The sequence below is a fragment of the Calypte anna genome, chromosome 1 (assembly GCF_003957555.1).
Source record: "Calypte anna isolate BGI_N300 chromosome 1, bCalAnn1_v1.p, whole genome shotgun sequence".
Classification (NCBI taxonomy): domain Eukaryota; kingdom Metazoa; phylum Chordata; class Aves; order Apodiformes; family Trochilidae; genus Calypte; species Calypte anna.
Window position 1 is genome coordinate 65,724,705 of NC_044244.1, and position 20,810 is coordinate 65,745,514.

The 20,810-nt window shown below is 39.1% G+C and overlaps 1 protein-coding gene across 2 annotated transcripts in view; it reads left to right on the forward strand.

Annotated features, from left to right (window-relative positions):
• Nucleotides 1-20,810, forward strand: part of PTPRR (protein tyrosine phosphatase receptor type R) — a 132,848-nt gene that overhangs the window by 104,749 nt on the left and 7,289 nt on the right. For both annotated transcript variants that reach the window (XM_008500635.2, XM_030449530.1), the window contains 6 exons: nucleotides 425-509; nucleotides 9,389-9,468; nucleotides 11,563-11,700; nucleotides 17,941-18,051; nucleotides 19,101-19,258; nucleotides 20,394-20,507. In XM_008500635.2, coding sequence (XP_008498857.2) covers nucleotides 425-509; nucleotides 9,389-9,468; nucleotides 11,563-11,700; nucleotides 17,941-18,051; nucleotides 19,101-19,258; nucleotides 20,394-20,507 — 686 coding nt within the window. The remainder of the gene's footprint in view (nucleotides 1-424; nucleotides 510-9,388; nucleotides 9,469-11,562; nucleotides 11,701-17,940; nucleotides 18,052-19,100; nucleotides 19,259-20,393; nucleotides 20,508-20,810) is intronic.

The following is a 20,810-nucleotide window of genomic DNA, read 5'->3' on the forward strand; positions in this document are numbered from 1 at the left end:
TTGACTGACATTGTTAGAGGCTTTGCACAAAATGAAAAAGTTTCTTATAACTTAATATTTAATTATTCTGAAGGTTCCTACCAAAATTGTGTAAAATGTTATGCTTTTCTGCTATAGTACTGCATTTTAACTCCAGCTTTCTAGTTTTCTAGAACTATTGTGTATTTTAATCTCTCTCCTAATCCTGTATAAACTTTGCTTTCAGTAATTCATCAGAAGTGTTCCTTGTAAGTCACCCCTTTAATATGCCACTCCCTGAGTTTATTGAAGGAAGGGTGTTGAAAGGCTTGAGGTGGGAACTGTATTTTTTCTTACAAACTTTGATGTCAAAAGACAGTGGTATAACAGCAGATAGTCTTCTGGTGATAATTTCCTGCATGGCTCCTTTGGAAACACCAATCTGATTTAATTTATTTTTTCATAGGAAATACCAATGAATTTTGTGGATCCCAAAGAACTTGACATCCCGAGTCATGGCACTAAAAACCGCTATAAAACAATTTTGCCAAGTAAGTGAGTTAGCCCATGGTTTCCTTCTATGACATTTAGTCCTACTTTGAGAACATACTACTGTGAAAATCTAACAGCCTTTGTCTTTGATTGTTGTGTACCTATTCATAAATGTATTTATAGTCTATGTGGAAAGACAACAAAAACCCCAGAGTTATAGGAATGGCAAATGCAGAGCTCTCACTGGATGCCTTAGTAGGTACACGCTTTGTCAGGATCTCAGCCGTGTACTGAAAGGCAGCCTGAGTGTGGGGTGAGTTTCTCAGGGGGACAGATCAGGCAGATGGGTAGAGAGAAGTCTGCTGTGCCTCACACTAGCTCCCCTGATCCAGAAGATGAGAGGACCAAGACTCTTGGCTCCATCACAGACCACATCACCTAGCAGTCATTGAATTCCCTCTGGTTTGGTCAAGGTATTTTGGATCTTGTCCAACACTGAGTTGCTCAGACTGGAAGAAGCAAATGCATCCTGTCCTTTCTTGTAATGGGCTTCCATCTTTATAAGTCCTCTGGTTTTGTTTTTCTTCTACCTGTACCACATGGTTTTGTGGACATTTGCTTACATCAGTAAGAAAATCATCCTCACATAGTGCTGCCTCATCATTACTGTGAACTTGTTACTACTTTGCTATACTGCTACTGTATTTTTATTAGCCCAAATTATTTATCTCTGATGAAGTAACAATTACTTTGCTGTATGAGAGGAGGCTGAGAAGTTTTCAGTGGAATCGTTTTTCTTCAACAAACACAGTACCTTGAAATGTAACTCTTTTCATACCATTTGTTAGGCGAAAATGAGATACTCTTTTTCTTTGATTAATGATTTTCTTTTGTGTTCAGTTTCCGACAAGTTGCAAAATTTCTAACGTTGCACTAATAGACACAAATATTGGCTTTATATTTTGACATTGACAAAGTCAAAAGGTGTGGTGATTAAAAATGCTGGGAGACACTACCACAAAAAAATGTAAATCCCTTTGTTTAGGTTTGGAATGAAAAATGCTTTTTAAATGACAGTATATCCTATCAGATAGAAATTTGTTTTCTATTCATCTCTGTAATGTCCTTGTAGGCCTGTGTTATGTAGTAGTTATGAAAACTCATACACTTCAAATTACAAGGTTTCAGCAAGCCTGAATTAATTGTATTTTGTTCACAACATACAAAAGACTTGAAGTCAAATTAATGAAAAGTGGTGGCCCTGAGCTGCTAAATTAGTCTCAGAAGCATGATACATAGTTGGGAAAGACATTGGGAAAGTCCTTGCCTCCTTTCAGCCCCCCAGTAAAATTCCTGTTGACTTCAAGGTTAGTTCATACATTGCAACCAATATTGTGTGCAGCTGAGTGCAGTGGAGAAATGTTGAAGGGAATTAAACCAAATAACTGAGTTATATACCAAGTAATCAGAAAATTCAGCATCCCTTGGATTCTGGCCCAGTGTGAACAGGATGTACAGGTGAAATTCTGACCCCTTTGACGACAGCGGGACTTTTGCCATCAGCTGTTATGGAGCCAGGATATCACCAGGCCTCCCTTCCTGATAAGCAGATTTTTGGAAGATGTTCTCCCTTCCCATAGCACCTTGACTCTGCCCCTGGGTGCTGCCACAGCCACCTTCAGGTTCACCTTCAGATATGCCTTGGAAATGCAATGAATCCTGTTTCACTGCAGCATGTGTTTTGAATCACGACATGACAGATGGACCACAGTTGATGCTGATGAGCACTGAGAACAAGAATGCCTTCTTGTTTTCATCTCCATTTAGCTGGGATTTGCCACTAATTCACAGGCACATTCCAGTCCACCACAGCTGCTCACTGACATACACTTTGTAACCATCTTTGACAGAAATCAAATGCTCTGTTGTGTGTTAGCACAAAATGCCTTCAAAGAAGGCATTTTGAGTATTGAGGCACATACTCATAATAAATATTCCCACACCCGGTCTGACAGGGTTTGGAAATGGTTTGAGTGACTAAATAGAACAGCCTTCCCAGTTTCCTGCTCAGATAATATCAACCCACTATTTTATATGCCTGTATCAGCTTTTCCATTCCCAGTCCTGGGTGCATCTGCTGAATCGGGGCACCTGTGGTGACAAGTGAAGTTTGAGCTGGTGAGATATCTCCTAAAACTGCCCAGTCCTGCCAGCTCCACCCTCTGCGCTGTGAGGATGTTGTCTTTTTCTAAGAGATAATTCTGGTACAGGGTGCAGGAGGGCAGGTTTATCATAATGGATGCTACCAGACAAACATACTCGTGTGAAATAAAATGTGTATCTAATGAAAATTATTCTCTATGGAAAACTATACGGTGCAGGAAATGTTACACTCCTATAAAAGATGGTTCAGTTGTGGTATGAAATAGCCAACACTCTTAGGCAAGCGCTGGGATGCCTCTAAGTGTTATTTGCTATATAATAATAAGCTGGTGCAACTAATGAGAAGACAGTGTGGGATCAGGAGCAAGTATCTGAACTGTTCCTTAAAATAATTGTTTCTCTGTCCCACCTCCTGACCCCACCCACTGGTCCTGTCAAACCCCACTCAGTATCTTCAGCAGCATTCCCTCTGCCATTCACCTGCACCATTTTTTGCTCCCTCCAAGCTAGTTCCAAGTCCTGCACACAGATTTCCAACTTCAGAACACCATCCCCACTGCTCCCTCCTCATCCTCTTACTCCACAACTTCACCTTTGCCTGCTGTGCCCTATGTGTCCCTTCACCAGGGCCTCAGTGTCACAGCCCTATTTCAATTTCCCACCTCAAACCAGAAGAATTCCTCTGGTGCTTCAAAGCATGCATGGGCTCATGCTTATGAAGCAACGAGTGGTTTAATACTATTCTTTGGGTGCCTTTGTATGTGCACACACCCAAGGTACCCAGATGTCATTCCTTATCCTATTCTGAAGAGTACTCTCAGGGTAAAAGCTGACATGAAAAAGTATTAATGGCAAAGCAGCGGTTTCACAGTAACAAGAAGGTAGAAAGCATTTGACTGGTCAGGCCTACAAATCCACAAGGTGTTGCATGAAGTGCTTGTCTTAAAAATGGCTCTGGCACTCCAGTTAAAGACAATGGGAAACTTAAATTGAATTTGTATGAACAAAAAACTTAATTTTTCAAGCTGATAGACAAATGCTGGAAAACCATTCTCTTGATGCTGAGAATTATCAAGCTCCCTTGCACTACTGTCCTGACTATGAATGGTCATGTTAGCTCCAGTCCCATTCCCTAATGAAGGCAATATCACCACCAATAGGCTTTCAAAAACCACAGAAAAAAAATCAGATTTATAAAGCAGGAGAAACTCTGAATGGGATTCAGAGTCAACAAAATATGTCCTGGTTCTGGTCACCAGTGTTGTAACATTTATAATATTTGTAAATATCTAGTGTTACAATAATGTATCCATGTTAGACTGCAGAGTTAAAAACGTAAATCCTTGTTAGACAGACCTTATCTTTAGTAGATAAGAAAGATTTCTATGAATTAAACTTCATTTTTTAATGCTAAAGCATGTTTTAAAATGCAGAAGCACTCACCATGATAAATCTATTAAGTTTTCCATTGAGAAATCCTGGACTACTTTGGAAATACCAGGAAATAACTGAGATGAGATTAAAAATTATGCATAGATTACAGGTGTTTATACATCATGTGTTTTGAGGCAGTTGCATTATCTGCAAGTCTAATAGCCTATTCTCCACCTGCTTGAAATTGGGAATGCCATCCAGTATCCACCTTCTGTGTTACAATGTTTACCAAATAATACCATAATACCAAATAATCCATAATAATTTCTAGACTGCAAGAAAAACCAGGCAAAAGAGAGAGCAGTTGAATTTCAGAATGTTCTAAATGATAAATAACCGAAAGATTTATGATCTTTTGGGCTGCAGGTGTGAGAGCAGTCTGCCTTGCAAACGTTTTGGCTTCCTTTCCTGCTAACAAAACAGAAATGCCTGAAGGACAGCCCTTCTCACAGTATATTACACCTACTGTTGGTATGGGAAATAGGACTGGAGTAACAAGTGACTTATCTTGGAAATCATACAAATGCAAAAGTTCCCCTGTCATAAACAATATAAAGCATAGCAGCCATCTAAATGGAAGAAGGAAAAAAACCCACAGTACTTCGTATCCACCTCCCAACGAGTAGAGCCTTTCAACAGGAGAAAGCCCTGGGTTTTCATGACAAAGTGATCTCTGTGGAAAGGATGAACCTCCAGTATCGATGGAAGTGGAAGAGTCTGGCAGTGCCCACCTTGTTCCCTCCACTGGGCAGTGTCATGGGGTAAGCTACAGACCCCTTCACTGCCTCCTACTCCCCAGTCTGATAAATTTAGACCAGTATTAATTTCTTAAAGATGGAGTTAGAAGTTTCTTCTCCTCTGTGGGAGGGCTGTTCCAAATTTCCTAGATGTAGGGAAGAGAACAGCAGTAATTTGGCCTCAGCCAAAATTCTATGGGGCATTTGTTGTTAGTAATTGTAAGTGCTTAGCATCTCTGCTGTGTTTCAAGATGCTTTGCAAACATTGATGAATTCAGCCTTGCAGCCACCATCTGTGTCTTTCTGCTGTAATTTCTGTCTCTCCAACTTCATCATCCTTAAGGCAATTATTCCCCGGTAGGTATTTGTCATTCATGAGGAAGCTCATTACTTCTATTTGTGGCTGATAATTGCATAATGGCTATGGATTTTTAGCGGTGCTCAGGTTTTCCTCATTTCAGAGTTGAGTTTACAGCACTTAACCTATTTCATAACCTATCAGGACTGTTAATTTACAAAAAAACTATTGTTCAGAAGCAGTGTTCATTTAGTTGATTGGACTTGGAAGGAGGCCTCAGAAATTGTGAAACAGATTTAGTGGCAGGGGGATTTATCTAAAGACATGACAACTAAACTGGATGTTAAGTCTGCTTGGAAGAGGTTTTTTAAGGTAGGGGTCAAGCTACACCAGAACCAGAGGCATTGTGTTAACTGGAGGAAGCGGGTGGGGTGTTTTTCCAAGGCCACATAGCCTGAGGCATTTGTGGAAATGGCTAGTAATCACTCTGTGCTAAAAAGGAATGAGGGGTTTCCTGTCCTCATATTGTTAAGGGGAAAAAAAAAACAAAAAACCACAAAACAACAAAACAAAACAAACAACCCCCCCCCACACACAACTCTGAGTGAAGAAGCTGGGAAAGCTAGTACAAGGAGATAGTAACGCAAGTTAACCAGGGTTCATTTCTGCTATTAACACAGAGGACAAGACTTCCATGCACAGACTTTGAACTAGAAGTGGTATTCATTTTCACATTTTTAAGAAACATTCTTTCAAAACACAAGTCTGGGTCATGCAAAGGCTCTATTCCTGTCTCAGGAGCTCCTGTGACCTCCCTTGGGAAAAGGACCCAAAGAATGTTTGGGGTCTTCCTTGCTCTTCCTTTGATTGGGAGAAGTTTTATCTTGTTCTTAGGAACAGGATGAAAGTCACAAAAGAAATCCAAAAGCAACTGTGAAAATGCACATTTGTGCTACAACTTAGGTGCACCAAATATATATTTGCTGTGTAAACAGCAGGGCCACATAATAAATTGCATTTTCCTACCACTCTCCAGTTCAGAATCCATGTATTTATCTACAAACACATTGCCTAGATTGCACTCAGCAAAACAGATATCTGGAGATTATTTCCAATCCAACAGGTATGTGTGCTGCCAAAAACATATTGTCAAAGAGCTGCAGATTCTGATGTCAGTTTTTAATTGAAATAAGTAAAATTTTAGAGAAAAAAAAATCACATTTGTCGAAAAATCACACAATAGAGGCATACAGAATAAAAATAGGGGTCACATAATAATGTAACAGTAAGAATTACAAAACCAGATTCCAATTAGAGAAAAACAAATCCCAAGTAGTCAACAGCCAGCTCTTAAGACAGATGAAAGGGATGGGAATGTGCCCTCCCCACAGCTCCCCACAACTTTTCATGCTTACATTTTTGGGCACTGGGTAGAAAAATACTGAGTAATTGAATTAGATTATTAACATACTATTAATACATTAATGAGTTATTAACATACTAATATACCCACTGACAGCCTAGAGGAACCCCTACTAATAAAAAGCTCCCTTCTCTTTAAGCATGCATAGAGAAATTTGAGTATTGTCTCTTTAAATGGAAGCAAGGAATTAGTTAACCAATCATGTCTGCAAATGATAGAATAATGTTACAGATAAAGTTCTTTCTCATGTTTTTGGGTACAAAAGTAGAACTTGTGGGAACTTGAGGGAAATTTTGCTTGTTATGTGGAATACCACCTTGATCCTTGTTCTGCACAGAACTGGATATTAGATCTCAACTCTGTGCGTGGATTGGCTTTTTGCATAACAGGTAATGGACCCCACTTTTGGGACAACAATTCTAAGCATTATTTAAGAAATTACCAGAAGAAAATATTATTTTTTCAATACAGAAATATGTAGAGAAATAAGATAAATCAGGTGCCTCGAATTGCCAGTGAGTGGGTGTGAGTCCACCTGTGCCTGATTAGGACAGGCCCCTATTGGGCATGAGCAAGGCCAGGGGGCCAATAAAGGTGGAACACACACCCACAGAGAAGACCTCAGCTCACTCTGGTGCGAGGCATGGAGAGGCCAGCAGCTCGTCGAGCCTCTGGAGCAAGAAAGGCTCTTCCTGCTACACTTCTACCCTGGAAGTGCTGTGTGGTGGCTGGAGTCCTGGAAGAGACCAGCAGCTCGTCGAGCTTCAGGAGCAAGAATGGCTCCTCCCGCTACATTTGGTGGAGAATGCGGGCAACATACAGACATCTAAAGAAGCAGCAGTGTGAGAAGCTGGCAACAGGAACATTATCCCCGATTTGAAAAAATGCCTGGGCTAACACTCTCCCTGAAAGGTATGACCAGCAAGCTCTTTGGTTTGGAAACCCCTGAACAGAGGGAAGCCAAGATAAGGATTCTCTCTTTGGAAACCCCTGAGCGGAGGGAAGCCAGGAGGATGGAATCTCATGGTATGGAATCCCACGGAGGAAAAAGAGAAAAAAAAAAAGTAAAAGTAAATAAAAGTAAAAGTATGGAATCCCACGGAGGAACCAGAAACCCATGAGGAACCAGAAATCCCTTTGGAAACCCCTGAGCAAAGGAAAGCCAAGAGAAGGATTCTCTCTTTGGAAGCCCCTGAGCAGAGGGAAACCAAGAGAAGAGCAGAAACAGGAGGGAGAAGAACAAAAGGTAGAGACTTTGTGAAAGTGCCTGGGCTGACATTCGGTTGCCTAAGCTAGGGTTAAAATCCCGTAAGTTATAAGTGTATTTTTGTAAAAAATCCTGTATGTATGTGTAAAAATCCTGTACTCGGGCCCCTCTCGATGCTCTTAGCTGAGTATCCTGCGGGGCCCGAAGAAAAATCCTGTATGCCTGTATTCTGTGCGCCCCCTCGATGCTCTTAGCTGAGTGTCCTGCGGGGCCCGAAGAAAAAAATGTGTATTTTTGTGTAAAAAATCCTGTGTGTCAGTAGAAAAAAAATGTGTATGTTTAAAAATCCTGTGCAAAAATCCTGTATGTTTGTTAAAATGTCTGTAAGCTAGGGCAAACCGGAAAAGCTTTAAGAAAAAAAAAAAAAGGGGGGGGGGAAATGTAGAGAAATAAGATAAATCAGGTGCCTTGAATTGCCAGTGAGTGGGTGTGAGTCCACCTGTGCCTGATTAGGACAGGCCCCTATTGGGCATGAGCAAGGCCAGGGGGCCAATAAAGGTGGAACACACACCCACAGAGAAGACCTCAGCTCACTCTGGTGTGAGGCATGGAGAGGCCAGCAGCTCGTCGAGCCTCTGGAGCAAGAAAGGCTCTTCCCGCTACACTTCTACCCTGGAAGTGCTGTGTGGTGGCTGGAGTCCTGGAAGAGACCAGCAGCTCGTCGAGCCTCAGGAGCAAGAATGGCTCCTCCCGCTACAGAAATACGTCTATATAATTTTGTTAACAGTAGAATATTATTTTTTAAAAGATGGGAAGAAAGTCAAAGTATGCCCGTAGGGAGCCTCAGCATAGGCACCTTGCTCCCCCTCTCCTTATCCCTTTCTGTTATGCCATGTAATTGAGAATTTACTGGCTTTAATTCCAAAAGGATAATACATGGTGGAATCACGTCACCAAAAATAAGCAACAAGAAGTTCCTGTGCAGGAGTAATTTAGTAACTCCCAACTCCACAGAACTGGCCCCCAGTGCATTGTAGATCATCCCAAGGTAGTGAAGGAAAGAGCATGAAAAAAATGTTCCTGAATTTTGGCATTTTGTCTCCAATCTAGTAACACGAATAGTCACAAACTATGATGAGAACTTAGGACTTAAGGGAAGGATATTGATTACCTAGTCAAAACCCTTAAATTCCTATAAAAAACACATGGCTGATTTCATCCCAGGCCGAGGGACCTTTTCTTAATTTAAAGCTAACTATACTTGCTGAAACAGTACAGCTTATGGCAAAGATGAAAGTTGAATCCAAAGGACTTGGTGTAATTATGGGACACTGTGCAATGATATGAGACAGGTTTCAGAGCCAGTCTAGGCAGGTCAGCTTAATACTCAACACACACAGAATAGATCTTGTTGAATATTGCCTCAACCTGATAATGTTGCTTCAATGTTCAAAGCTTGCTAAGATACTTCTACACAGCCCAGCACTATGCAGTACAGATTTGCCTTAATTTCATATGGTGACTCTTTGCAGAGGGAAGAATTTAATACATAATGCTTTACTACTTTGCAACCCCAAATGACAATAGATTATTTTCTTCAACGAGTCTTCAATTCTCTATAGAGATCTTCTAATTTTGGGTTTTCTTTTCAATTTCCATCTTCCTTGTGCTCTTAGATCCTCTGAGCAGAGTATATTTGACACCAAAAAATCCATCTGACTCCTTGAGTACCTACATAAATGCTAACTACATTAGGGTAAGTAAATGTATACTCTTCCTGTGCTTTTGAAACAATATTTGATTTTCTATGTGAATAGCTGATTTTGCCAAGTTGCCACTCATTTTATTCCTATGCATCTTCATTGATCATCTTTTTCTTTGTGTGATAGAAATTGTTTCATAAACTGTTTTTGACAAAGATCCCATAGCCATGAATGGACTATAATGGTTACAGTAAGAAAAATAATTTATAAAATACTTTATTAAAATCATAAAGAAATACATGCATTACTATTTCTGTTTAAATCAGTATTTACCCTTTAATATTTTTCCACTGTCTTATAATACAGAAAAGTATTAAAATACTTTTAATAGTGACAGTGATACCACTATGTTGGTGAAGAGATCAGCATCAATTGCAATGTAAGCTCTATGGTTGCTCATTGCAGTCATCCACAAACAGATTCAGTAGTGATAGGTTTTTTTCATAAGTAAGTATATAAATTGATAGTCCTGAAATCATCAATCAAGTAATTAATTAAATGCTGTAATGAGTTTGTTAGAAGGAGCATAAGCAGATGTGGTAGATTTACAAGTGTGCACGAGCACACATACTTGTTCACACATTTACCTCCTATACTAGTGGTTACATGATACAAAGACTTCACCACCATAAACCCTGTTGAAAGCATTATTTCTCTCAGTTTTAGAATCCTCAATCACATATACACACAGCCTTCTTGACCTTGTGGCACAGTGTGTGCTGAATACACTACTAAGAAACTACTTCACTTGTATTTTAGGAGTATATTCCTTTACCTGCAAAATTAAATGTATGATCATAGTTATGGACCAAATCCTCAGCTGGAATAAGCACAATAGTGCCACTGATATTTGGGCCCAGAGGTCTGTAGTGATGTTGCTTATTTAACTAACAGCACACAAATATTTACATACCCATTCCCATGCCCCTTACCCTGCCTCACGTTACATTCTGTACTTTCAGTGTCTTGTATGTAAGGTGTAATTGTGTAACTAAGCAGAGTGGCTCTCTTTGGAGAGCAACTCTTCCATCAGCCAGGCCATGTTTCTAGTTTTCTGAAGTGTCCCTTTTCCTCATGCCACCACCCTTCAGGCCAACATACTGTGATTTCTCCTGCTGCTACCACGAGCTGAACTGTCAGCAACTGAAGAAAATGATCCAATGATGAAATGAAATTTCAAATCCATGTACATAATATCATTAGGATCACTGGGATCCTGACACACCTTCCTTGGACAAAGTGTGTTCAGGCAGATCGATGGGAAGAAGGAGGGCTGTTTACACCAACTGAGAACCTGTCCCATTGGTTCATGCAACAGCTATCAGAGAAAAAGGCACACAAAAGAAAGACTCAGAGATAGAGTCTCCCACACCACCTCCAGCCACGCTCCATTTGCTCATCCCATTCAGGCATTGCCAGGCTCTCCTAATCTGTCACTGTGGGGTACCCCATCACTGCACAAACTCACAAGGTTGACATCTCAGCTGCAAAATAAGAAGTTTTTTTCCCATCTCTTCTTGCCTTTTCCTTCCTTGTGTTTGCAACTATTTACCTGACCTTTCTTTTACCTCCTTTACACTTGAGTGTCTTGGAACAACCCAACTGATAATGCTGTCCCCTCCTAAAAGCACTTCTTCACCCTTAGCAACAGTGCAGAGCAGTCTTTGACTCTGCAAGTGTTCATATATTTTTTTGTTTTCTGAGGCTTGTTGACTGTAAACTATCTTGTAAGCACTACAGCCATATAAATCATGGATTAAGGTACCACTGAGTGATGAGAAGTCCTGACACCTTGGAGAATAGACAAATCTATAAGAAGCCAAGCAAGGAAGGAAATCTGAGAGTAATTGATATAACCCTAAGTCTATTTCAGTCCATCAAATCAGTAATTTCCAAAAGAAAAATTGTTTTGCTGAAAAATTTCTGATCTGTTCTAGTGTTACACATACCTTCTTTCACTTAAAATAATGTTTGGGTTGCTTTTTTAATTCCAAATTCCATTTTCTGCTCTTTTAGAATATTCACCTGCAATTTTGGTTTACTATGTGATTTTAAAGTAAATGCTTTTCTGTCTGTTTCTAAACCAGGGATATGGAGGTAAGGAGAAGGCTTTCATTGCAACTCAGGGACCCATGATTAATACCGTGAATGATTTCTGGCAGATGGTTTGGCAAGAAGACAGCCCTGTCATTGTTATGATCACAAAGCTGAAAGAAAAAAATGAGGTATGACAATTTCCTAATCTGAGAAATTATTTTAATGTCTGCATACTATAGAAAGAACCTTAACAGGTATGAAAGGAAGCTAGTGGATAACCAGCTCTTAAATGCTCTGGTAATTGACAATGTGAAAAGTAATGTTGGGGTAGATAAATACACCAACTGCAGTTGTCTAGTAGTCATAAAAGATGTATTAAAAAAGCCAACCCTAACCAAAAAACAAAAAAGAAATTCCATTTTCTCAATCTGTGCTGCTGGGTTCCTAATATTTTAAGAAATACCTCGTTCATCTGTTGGTCACCTCTGCATTTCTTGTTTCTTGCTGTTACATTATGATTAGAGTTTTACTGACATGGTTGAAGTTTGTACTTTGCTGTTATGGTAGGGTTTTAATCCATTCCAGATCTTAGAAATTTTCTGGACCATCCCAGAAGCATATCTCGGGCTCAAGAATGCTAGTACCTTGGATGAACTTGGCCAGAATGGAAATGCATGACTCTTTACCTTAGTATCAAGTAGATATGACAGCTGCTAATGGCCTGTTACACATTCTCTGACTTTTGGATTGGTTTCCAACTGCATCTTTTATAACTTATGTAGTGTTCATGTAAGTTGTTGCCAGGCTCTTCTTGGTAGTGCCAGAGTCCACATTTGTCACTGCCAGACACTAGGAATGAAAATCACCCTCCTGTGCAGAGGGCCAACACAAAGCTCTGTTTTGGAAGTTTGAGTGTTCAATAAGTGGTTTACAGGGCTTGTGGACAAGAAAGAGAATTTTACTTCTTTCTTGTGTCTGAACTGCTAGACTTGGTAGCTATTCCCAGCTCCAAGTATGTGCCTCAACCAAGTCTCAACACTATGCTAGGTAAGCACCAAGACTATAATGCCCCTGCTCCACTCACACCCCTGTCCTTCAAACTCAGCTATATGTGATGGCAGAGAAAGTTTATGGAGGCTGAGTGATAAAGGGGCCAAGATCCTGAGTGAGTTCCCAGGGCTCAAGCTCACTGCTCCATTTAAATGTGGACTCAGTGGGCCTGCTCATCTTTCTTCTGCATCTGATCACTGCTTGGCTCTTTGTTACAATGAGTTTGAGCTTCTAATATAAATTTGCTTTAACATCCAGTGGATTTCAAGCAAGATGTGTGTAGAAAGTAGATTGGTCCTTTAAAGTATGGCAGGACGTATTTCCAAACCAGGTGCCACTTTGAACTGGGCTGTTCAAACAAGTGTTGAGAAGCCTACACTAGAAAGATTTCTGCTGAAACTGTAGAAAATTTAGCCCAGCCTAATTGGCCAAAAGAATAAGTATTTCACTGAGGAAATGCTGACTGTTTAAACACTCACATCTGACACTGTGTAAGAAGAATGACTTGAAAGAAGTGCCCAGTTGTTTCCATCATGTCAGGAAGCCCTGTGTTTACCTGAGTTACACACACTCTAAGCACTGGTGTTTATCTGCATTGTTGTGGCCTGGCAGTAGTAATTTCCTCCTAATAGAAAGAGTGGGGAATTTCAAATGTTCCCAGGCTATGAAGAGAGGCTGTGTTTGCATAAGCTGTCTAGAAACCTTAGGAACTCTCCCACCATTAGTGGGTTCCTCCTGAAATCTTGCTTGCTATTGAAAAGAAAGCAGTTAATCTAATGACTACCCTCAGCACATTAACTCCACTGTTAAAGTATTTGCTCCCTGCAGAGAAAGCAAGAGCAGATGTTATTTAGCATAGCAGCCCTTCATATTTTCTCCTCCCTGTGGTCTGCTTTATTTCCATCATTTTCAGGGATGTACATCCACAATACAAATGCCTTCATATTTGAAAGCCTGCTCATCCACTCATCCATGTCCACCTCTCCACAAGAGAGAGTATCAGATCTCTGGCAACAGTTGTTGTAAAGTACATGAAGATATAACGTGAAAGTGGAGTGCTGAGCAAAATCGCTGCATGGAAAAAAAAACATGGAGCATTACATTACTGGATTTTCTTTTTAATTTTGAAGTCTTATTAAAAAAAGAGGTTGATTTGTAAGCAAAAATAATGCTGAAGGATCTATGGGGGCTATGAGTATTTTAAGCAGAATCTATGAAACCTGTTCTCAAAGCTGCACAATGTCTGAACAGATGGGAAATCTACTGGGCAAGGAGAATGCATGTCAGAGGAACTTCTTCCTAGATAAATAATGAGAAATTTGGAATTCTAGGCTATAACTTTCAGGTTAATATGAGGAAACACACTTCTTATCTAGTGATTTAGGTAGCCTGATCACTGAAGAGCTGTAGTCACTTCCAGAGGGGGATCCCTCCCACCCTGTGAGGATGAGATGAATCACCCACTGAGAGTGACCATCCTGAGTTCTGTGGTAATGTTTTAGGACACAGTCTTACAAAGCTTTATCCGTAAGGCACTCACAAACTTCAGATATTACTGATAGTTTAGTCATGACATCTGAGCAATCAAAATTAGACAAAAAAGTGGAGTGTAGGAATTTTATAGACTTCTATATGGTTCTATATAGAAGTTTATAGACTTATTTATTATCAGCTTCTTTTCAAAGTTATGCTACATATTCCATAGATAAAACAGATTTTGTTTACCTTTAGAAGATACCAGCAAGAAAAAACTAGTACTGACAGGCACATTAAACAGTGCATGTTTATTCAGTTTGGGTAATGTAAATCTTGTTTGATAATGTCAATGTTGTGGTCAGTAGTTATCTAGGGCAATCTTGTTAACTCACTATTTAAAGCTCAAAATATTTTTCACGTAACATTTTTTTCTCTCAGTCTGTCTACAGACTTACCTTGTACAAAGCAAAGTATATTTTGGAATTCAGAAATCCTGCCTCTTGTAAAATTCACATAAGCCTCTTTGAAGATAACCTATTAGTTAAGTATTGGCACCATAGATATGTCTAGGTTTTGAAAACTTAAGAAGATTTGGTCCAAACATAGAGGATATATGAAGATAAATCCTGCAAGCCATCCTAACGTATACTGCTTATGCTCGAGTTAATAATGACAGGACAATAAAAAAAAGGATTCTTGAATTGTAATTATTCATTACTGTTGTATATTGGCCTGGTTATTGGCTTATCTAATGCGTAAATTTGTTGGCATAGCTATATGGAAAGTTAAAGAAGTATAGCTGGAGTAAAGCAACTTCACTAATATTTGTGAACTGTTAAACCAACTTTGTTCAGGATCCAAATCCAGGAAAAGGAAAGCAAGTAAATAACTCATCAGCTGAGGAAGACTTCCTCCCTTCAGCAGAAGTGTCTGGGGGACCAGGCTGCAGTAGGAACGCTTCCTGGCAGGTTAGAAAAGCTCCTGAGCACAGACAGACCCCAGCAAACAGCAGGTGCCAGCCCCAATGGGAGACAGGGCCAGACCCTACTCGGTAGTGAAGGAGCAGCCCTTGAAGCCTGGTACCTGGGATGGGTCACACAAGGAAACAGGACAGGGGATGGAGGGAGACAAAGTCTGCAGCCCTCTCAGAGGGGGAAGGACAAAGGCTGACATCAAAGGTCATGTGAGATACTGTTTCATGTATAAACTTCCTGTTCAGGTCAGTGAATGTTGTTTCTTTTAAGAAAAAGAAAAAAAATAAAAAAGTCAAGTGCCAGATCAGAAATAAATAATTACTTATTGGTAAAAAAATAATCAATGGACATGAATCTGTGGGGGTAATTTCCAATACGGCAAGAAGGTGAAATTTTCCACATGAATATAAGATTCTCAGGCTCTTGGCTGGCATACAAGTTGGTCAGGAAGTTGCTTTTTTTTCTTTTTAATCTTTTTTGAGCTTAAACATCTTTTTGAAATACCTGCTCATAGCTCTTATATGTTTGCTGACTATGTATGCTGAACCCCAAGATCAGAAAATATGTGGCTTATTTAGGAAATGCTGTAATAGATACACATGCTGAAAGGAAAACTGTGAAGCCTGAAATATCAGCAAGGGACAGAATCAGAACCAGCACAGAGTGGAGGTGGAAGAACACATCATGATAAGAACAAGTGGATTCTTCCTTTTTTCTGCTGTATACTGTAGGAGATAAGCTTTTAGTGATTACAGACATGGGGCTACAGAACATGCTTCTTAACCACTGTGTTAGCTTTTGAACAAGTTTAAAATATACCTTCCTGAGACCAGTGGATTTTTCTCTAAGGTTCAAGGAGTATCTTGAAGCAATTTATTCTTTTTTGCTGATACTCCTGGGAATTTTTATATTATTCATTGTGTGTCTGATATGCTTATGCCTTTATCACAATTACCTTCCTAAAACATGCTGATTACTCCAAATGTCTGTCTTTTTAGATGTGCCTGAGCCAGATGATCCCATCTCTGCTTTTAAGTCTATCATTTAAAGCAGTAACAAATGGTACTTGAAGAAGATGCATGAAGACTATGTTAAAAATAACTCACTGAATCTCATTAAATATAGACAGATTCTTAAATGAAAGTTATTTTAATGAACAGCCCCATTTCATTGTCCACTCAGTGCAAGATGCCAATTCCAGTTCTGGGAAAGAGTCAAGAAAAACACTCTTCTGGAGTACCTCAGGGCTTTGTAGTGAGTGTCTCATGCTCACATTTATCAGGTCTCAGGGGCTGACTCAACTATTGTTGATTGTTGTGGTACAATTATGTGTTTGGACTTTTCTTTTTCCCATATTAGCACTGACAACTACAGTCCCAGGGAGGGGCATGAATTGCAGATCTGGAAGATGATAGCAGCTATATATATCACATGGGGGGACTGTGGAACTTTTGAATGCTTTTTTCATACAAATTTCTGAGTATCTTACTGCTATTCTTGAGGTCTTCGGGGAGACAGCAAATTTAGAATGATCGAGTAACTCTGCAAAAGGCAGGATTTGAATGAAACCAGTCAAATTGGCCAGCATTATTTCAGACAAGGGGTCTTTCACACACCTTACACTATTAAGGTAATGAACATCTATTTTTAGAGAAGTATTTATACAATAGGTATGATTTGGTTCAATCAGCTCTATCGAGTAGAGTAGCAGCTTAAAGATCACACCTGGTTGTAAAGCCTTGCATTTCATTGATATTTTTTTTCTGGTTTATTTTTGGCAGGATTTGCTGGGAGTCATGCTTTGTGACAATTAGTTATATTAAAGGGATTGTTTCATTTTGCTGCATGATGTAGGCTGCTGTATAAATATGCAATAGTTTCTTCAGCAAGAGTTTGTGAGGAAATACAAACAAGTGCTTTCTGGGATTCCTATTACTGTAGAACTGTGTTCTCTCAGCTGCGCATAGAATACTATAAGCTTTTCTTTAATTGTTGGGGTTTTCTTTTAATTTAATGAAAAGTCATATTTTCCAGAATTATTTCAGAAAATGCTATTTTCAAATGCATCTCCATTTAGAGGAGTATTTATGTAACAGGGATGTTTGTTTTTATGTAGACTATAGAGATACTTCAGGGGAAATCAATATGAAGCAGCAGTTGACTTGAAGATAAGCAAACTGTTGTAGGGGAAAAATAAAAGGGTTTATATGGTAAATACTATTTTATCATCTCCTTTTTAGTAGATGGTTATCATTTACATTGCTGAAAAAGTTTAACACTACTGATTCAATAAGAATACTCTATATAATTTTGTGTAGCTCTAGCAAGACTGATGGATTTTTTTAATGTTCACTTTCAGTAGGTTATATAGTAGACAGCTTAGATTCTGCAAAATATTTTTAAAAGAACATTAAGTTCCATTGAATTCTGTAAGGTTCTAAGGGCACATTTACATGCTTCCTTGTATCAGAGTTCAGGAGAGTAAAGAAGACAAAAAGGCTCGTGACAAGAGGACAAGTTCTGAATCTGTTGCTCAGAATGAAACCCCATTTGCAAAGAGTAATCTTCATAAATTTCATTCTTTGAATTATAGAATGTTCTAAACAAATTAATTTTGAATGTGGAAAATAATTCCTGTAACTGAACATTGTTGAGCCGTTAAGAATAAAACCAGATGTTTAAAGCATTCAGTGATAGAAATCCATATATGAAAAACTCTGATCCTGAAAATTAAGCCTAAGTAATTTATTAAGAATCCTGCAATATCTTATTTAGGAATTCTTCAGACATGAGTAACGCCTCAGTTGAAATATTCTGAACTAGTACATTGAATATTAATTAATCCAGACAAATACATTCTGTGTAAATATTAGATATGAGTATGGCTCCAGGATCCAGTTTGTTGATGACACTGATGCTTGCTTTCAGAAATGTGTGCTCTATTGGCCAGAAAAAAGAGGAATCTATGGAAAGGTTGAAGTCCTTGTTAACAGTGTACAAGAATGCGAGAACTACACTGTCCGTCACCTTACAATAAAGGTAACAGTCTGAGAAGCATTGTTCCTAATGCTTTAATTTTTAATGTTAAATGAAATTAAAGTGTTTTTTTTAAAGGGCATACATTTTTACAAGAGGAGTAACTGAGCTATGAAGCTCACAGCTGCAAGGTAAAATTGAGACCAAAGCACTGGAACAGGAACAGTTCCTGTATTGCTGCTTTGTATCTTTGGCAATAAAAAAGACTTCAGAAAGAGTGTAAGCTTCAGTCTCTCAAATTTGTTTTGCTTTGAGGCATTTGTAGCATTGCCGAGGTGATGTAATGGGATTTTAGTTAATGAAAGAATTAGCTTAGCATCATTCTGGAATAGATACTGCTCATGTTGTGTGCTGAGTGCATCTGTAGCTTGTTTGAAAATCTGAAATAAAAGCATGTAAGGAAAACTTCATGCTTTCATGGTTCTAACTAAACACTACTGTTTAAAATAAGGCAGATGCTTCTGTTCTTAGTCACTCCCCACAGACTGCTCTGAGTTGGAAGGGATCTCAAAGATGATTTAGTTCCAACCCCCCCTGCATGGGCAGGGACACCTCCAACCAGATCAGGTTGCTCAATGTCCCATCCAGCCTGGCCTTGGACACTTCCAGTATCGGGACATAATTCTGCAAGTTTAACTTAAATACTCCTGTAATTTTACTGTCAGACCTTTGTGATACTGTCCTCAAAAGGTATCAGAAATACATAATAATATAGAGATTCAGAAGCTCATGTTAAGCTAATATCTCTAGATTTTATTGCTGGTGTAACATGGGCCTCTGACAATTCCCAATGGACAACACATTCATGTAGTCAGCAACCAGAGCTTACATTGCTGAAGAAAGATTAGTTTTCAGGTACACAGACCTTTCTTACAGCTGTGTCCATGGAAAAATGCCTGTTCTCCAACTGAGTCCTGATATTCTAATAAAAATTTTTAAAAAATTGTTAAATCTGTCTTAACATTTTTACTGTCTTTTTACCATAACATTGAGAGAAATAAAAAGATTTGTTCACCACAAATGTGCATATAAAATCTTCATGTTATTTTCAGCAAGGGAGTCAATCCCAGAGAGTGAAACACTACTGGTACACATCCTGGCCGGACCACAAAACCCCTGACAGTGCTCAGCCTCTGCTGCAGCTCATGCTGGATGTAGAAGAAGACAGGGCAGAATCACCTGGCAGAGGGCCTGTCATTGTGCACTGCAGGTAATTTGTAATCCTTCTCTTAAATGACTGGCCAAAGCAAGGCCACAGTAAACAAAGAACATACTTGGGGAAGACAAAATTCCCCAAAACCTGTTCAGGCTAATTGACTTTTCATGTTCCTTTTTGAGGATTTTAGTTTTGTGGCTAATTCTCTTGTTATGAGAAAATTGTTTCTGAATTGTTCTCCATTTCTGCTAATGAGAAAAAACAACTAGACAAAAATATTTGTCTTCTGCTTCTTACTCATTTGCTTTCTTTTTAGTCTTGCTGCATAATTACCTGCCTAATTCAAAGGAATTCCCTGTAACTGGTTGGCTAAAATGTAATAAACCAAGTCAGTTTTGACCAGCAGGCACTAGGCACAAATTCAGAGACCAAAGCACATTAGTGCTAAAATTTATGAACATTTTCACAAAGGTTTGATACTCAAGATGAAAATGTCATTAAAGAGTAGAGTGCTGTTCACACAAATTTTAATGAACCAGAGAATATCCTTCTAAAAATTCTAATTACATTCCATTTCATTGCTTTGGATTGACTCATTGATTATTGCAATTTAAGAAAAATAATGCCAAAATGTCTGTTTCCTAACTGGCATCAAGAACACCTGGAGAGTTACAACACCAAATCCCTCTTCCTTCTGCAGAATCACAGTAGAGGGGATTAACTTCATCAGCATGGTTCTAGGTCCTTTTGAAATTCATGTTAGAGGTACGGTAAGGAAAATCCCTCTATACGTCTAGAGCTTCAAACATAAAGTCTCACTGACTTTTGCCTTCAGGTGGTCATTTACCTCATCTCTGTGCATACCTCCATCATTTGCTTGGACTATGCCAGAGAATATTTGCACTCTGTAGTGGAAAATTGTTTTTCTTACCATAAACTGGTGTGCAAGCTGGAAACATATAAGCCTCACAAATTACCCATAACAATTGAGCTGCTGGAATAGTGCACCTTTTCATTTCTGTCTTGCAATGTGAGCTGAGAAATTACCTTTGCTATTCATGCACTCAGGAACTGTGGGTTCCAGCAATTCCATGTTTTGTATTTTTAGTGGGTTTGTATCTATTTGGTGTTTTTTACTTAAATCCTGTTATCTGTGAACTCCATTCCCCTGTTTTTTCCTTCTCTTCAGTGCTGGCATAGGAAGAACTGGATGTTTTATTGCCACATCCATTGGCTGTCAGCAGTTGAAGGAGGAGGGAGTTGTGGATGCATTGAGTATTGTCTGCCAACTGCGAGTGGATCGGTGAGTTCCAGAAGTACTGTAATGAGGTCAATGATTCTGAAATTATTCTGAAATCTTACTGAAATGATTCAGTAATGAAAAGAAATTATTAAGTAATGATTCTGCAAACCTTTTCAAGGTTGAATGCTACTTTATGTGAAGTGTCTGCCATCAGTGCTGCTGGCTCTTACAACAGCATTATCTGAAAATATTTAGATCCTGAGTAGGAAATATTGTTTTCTGGGTGAAACAGGGACACTCCACTGAATGAATTCTCCCCAGATGGCAACCCTGAGGTTGCTGGGCACTTGGCACCCCTCTTTT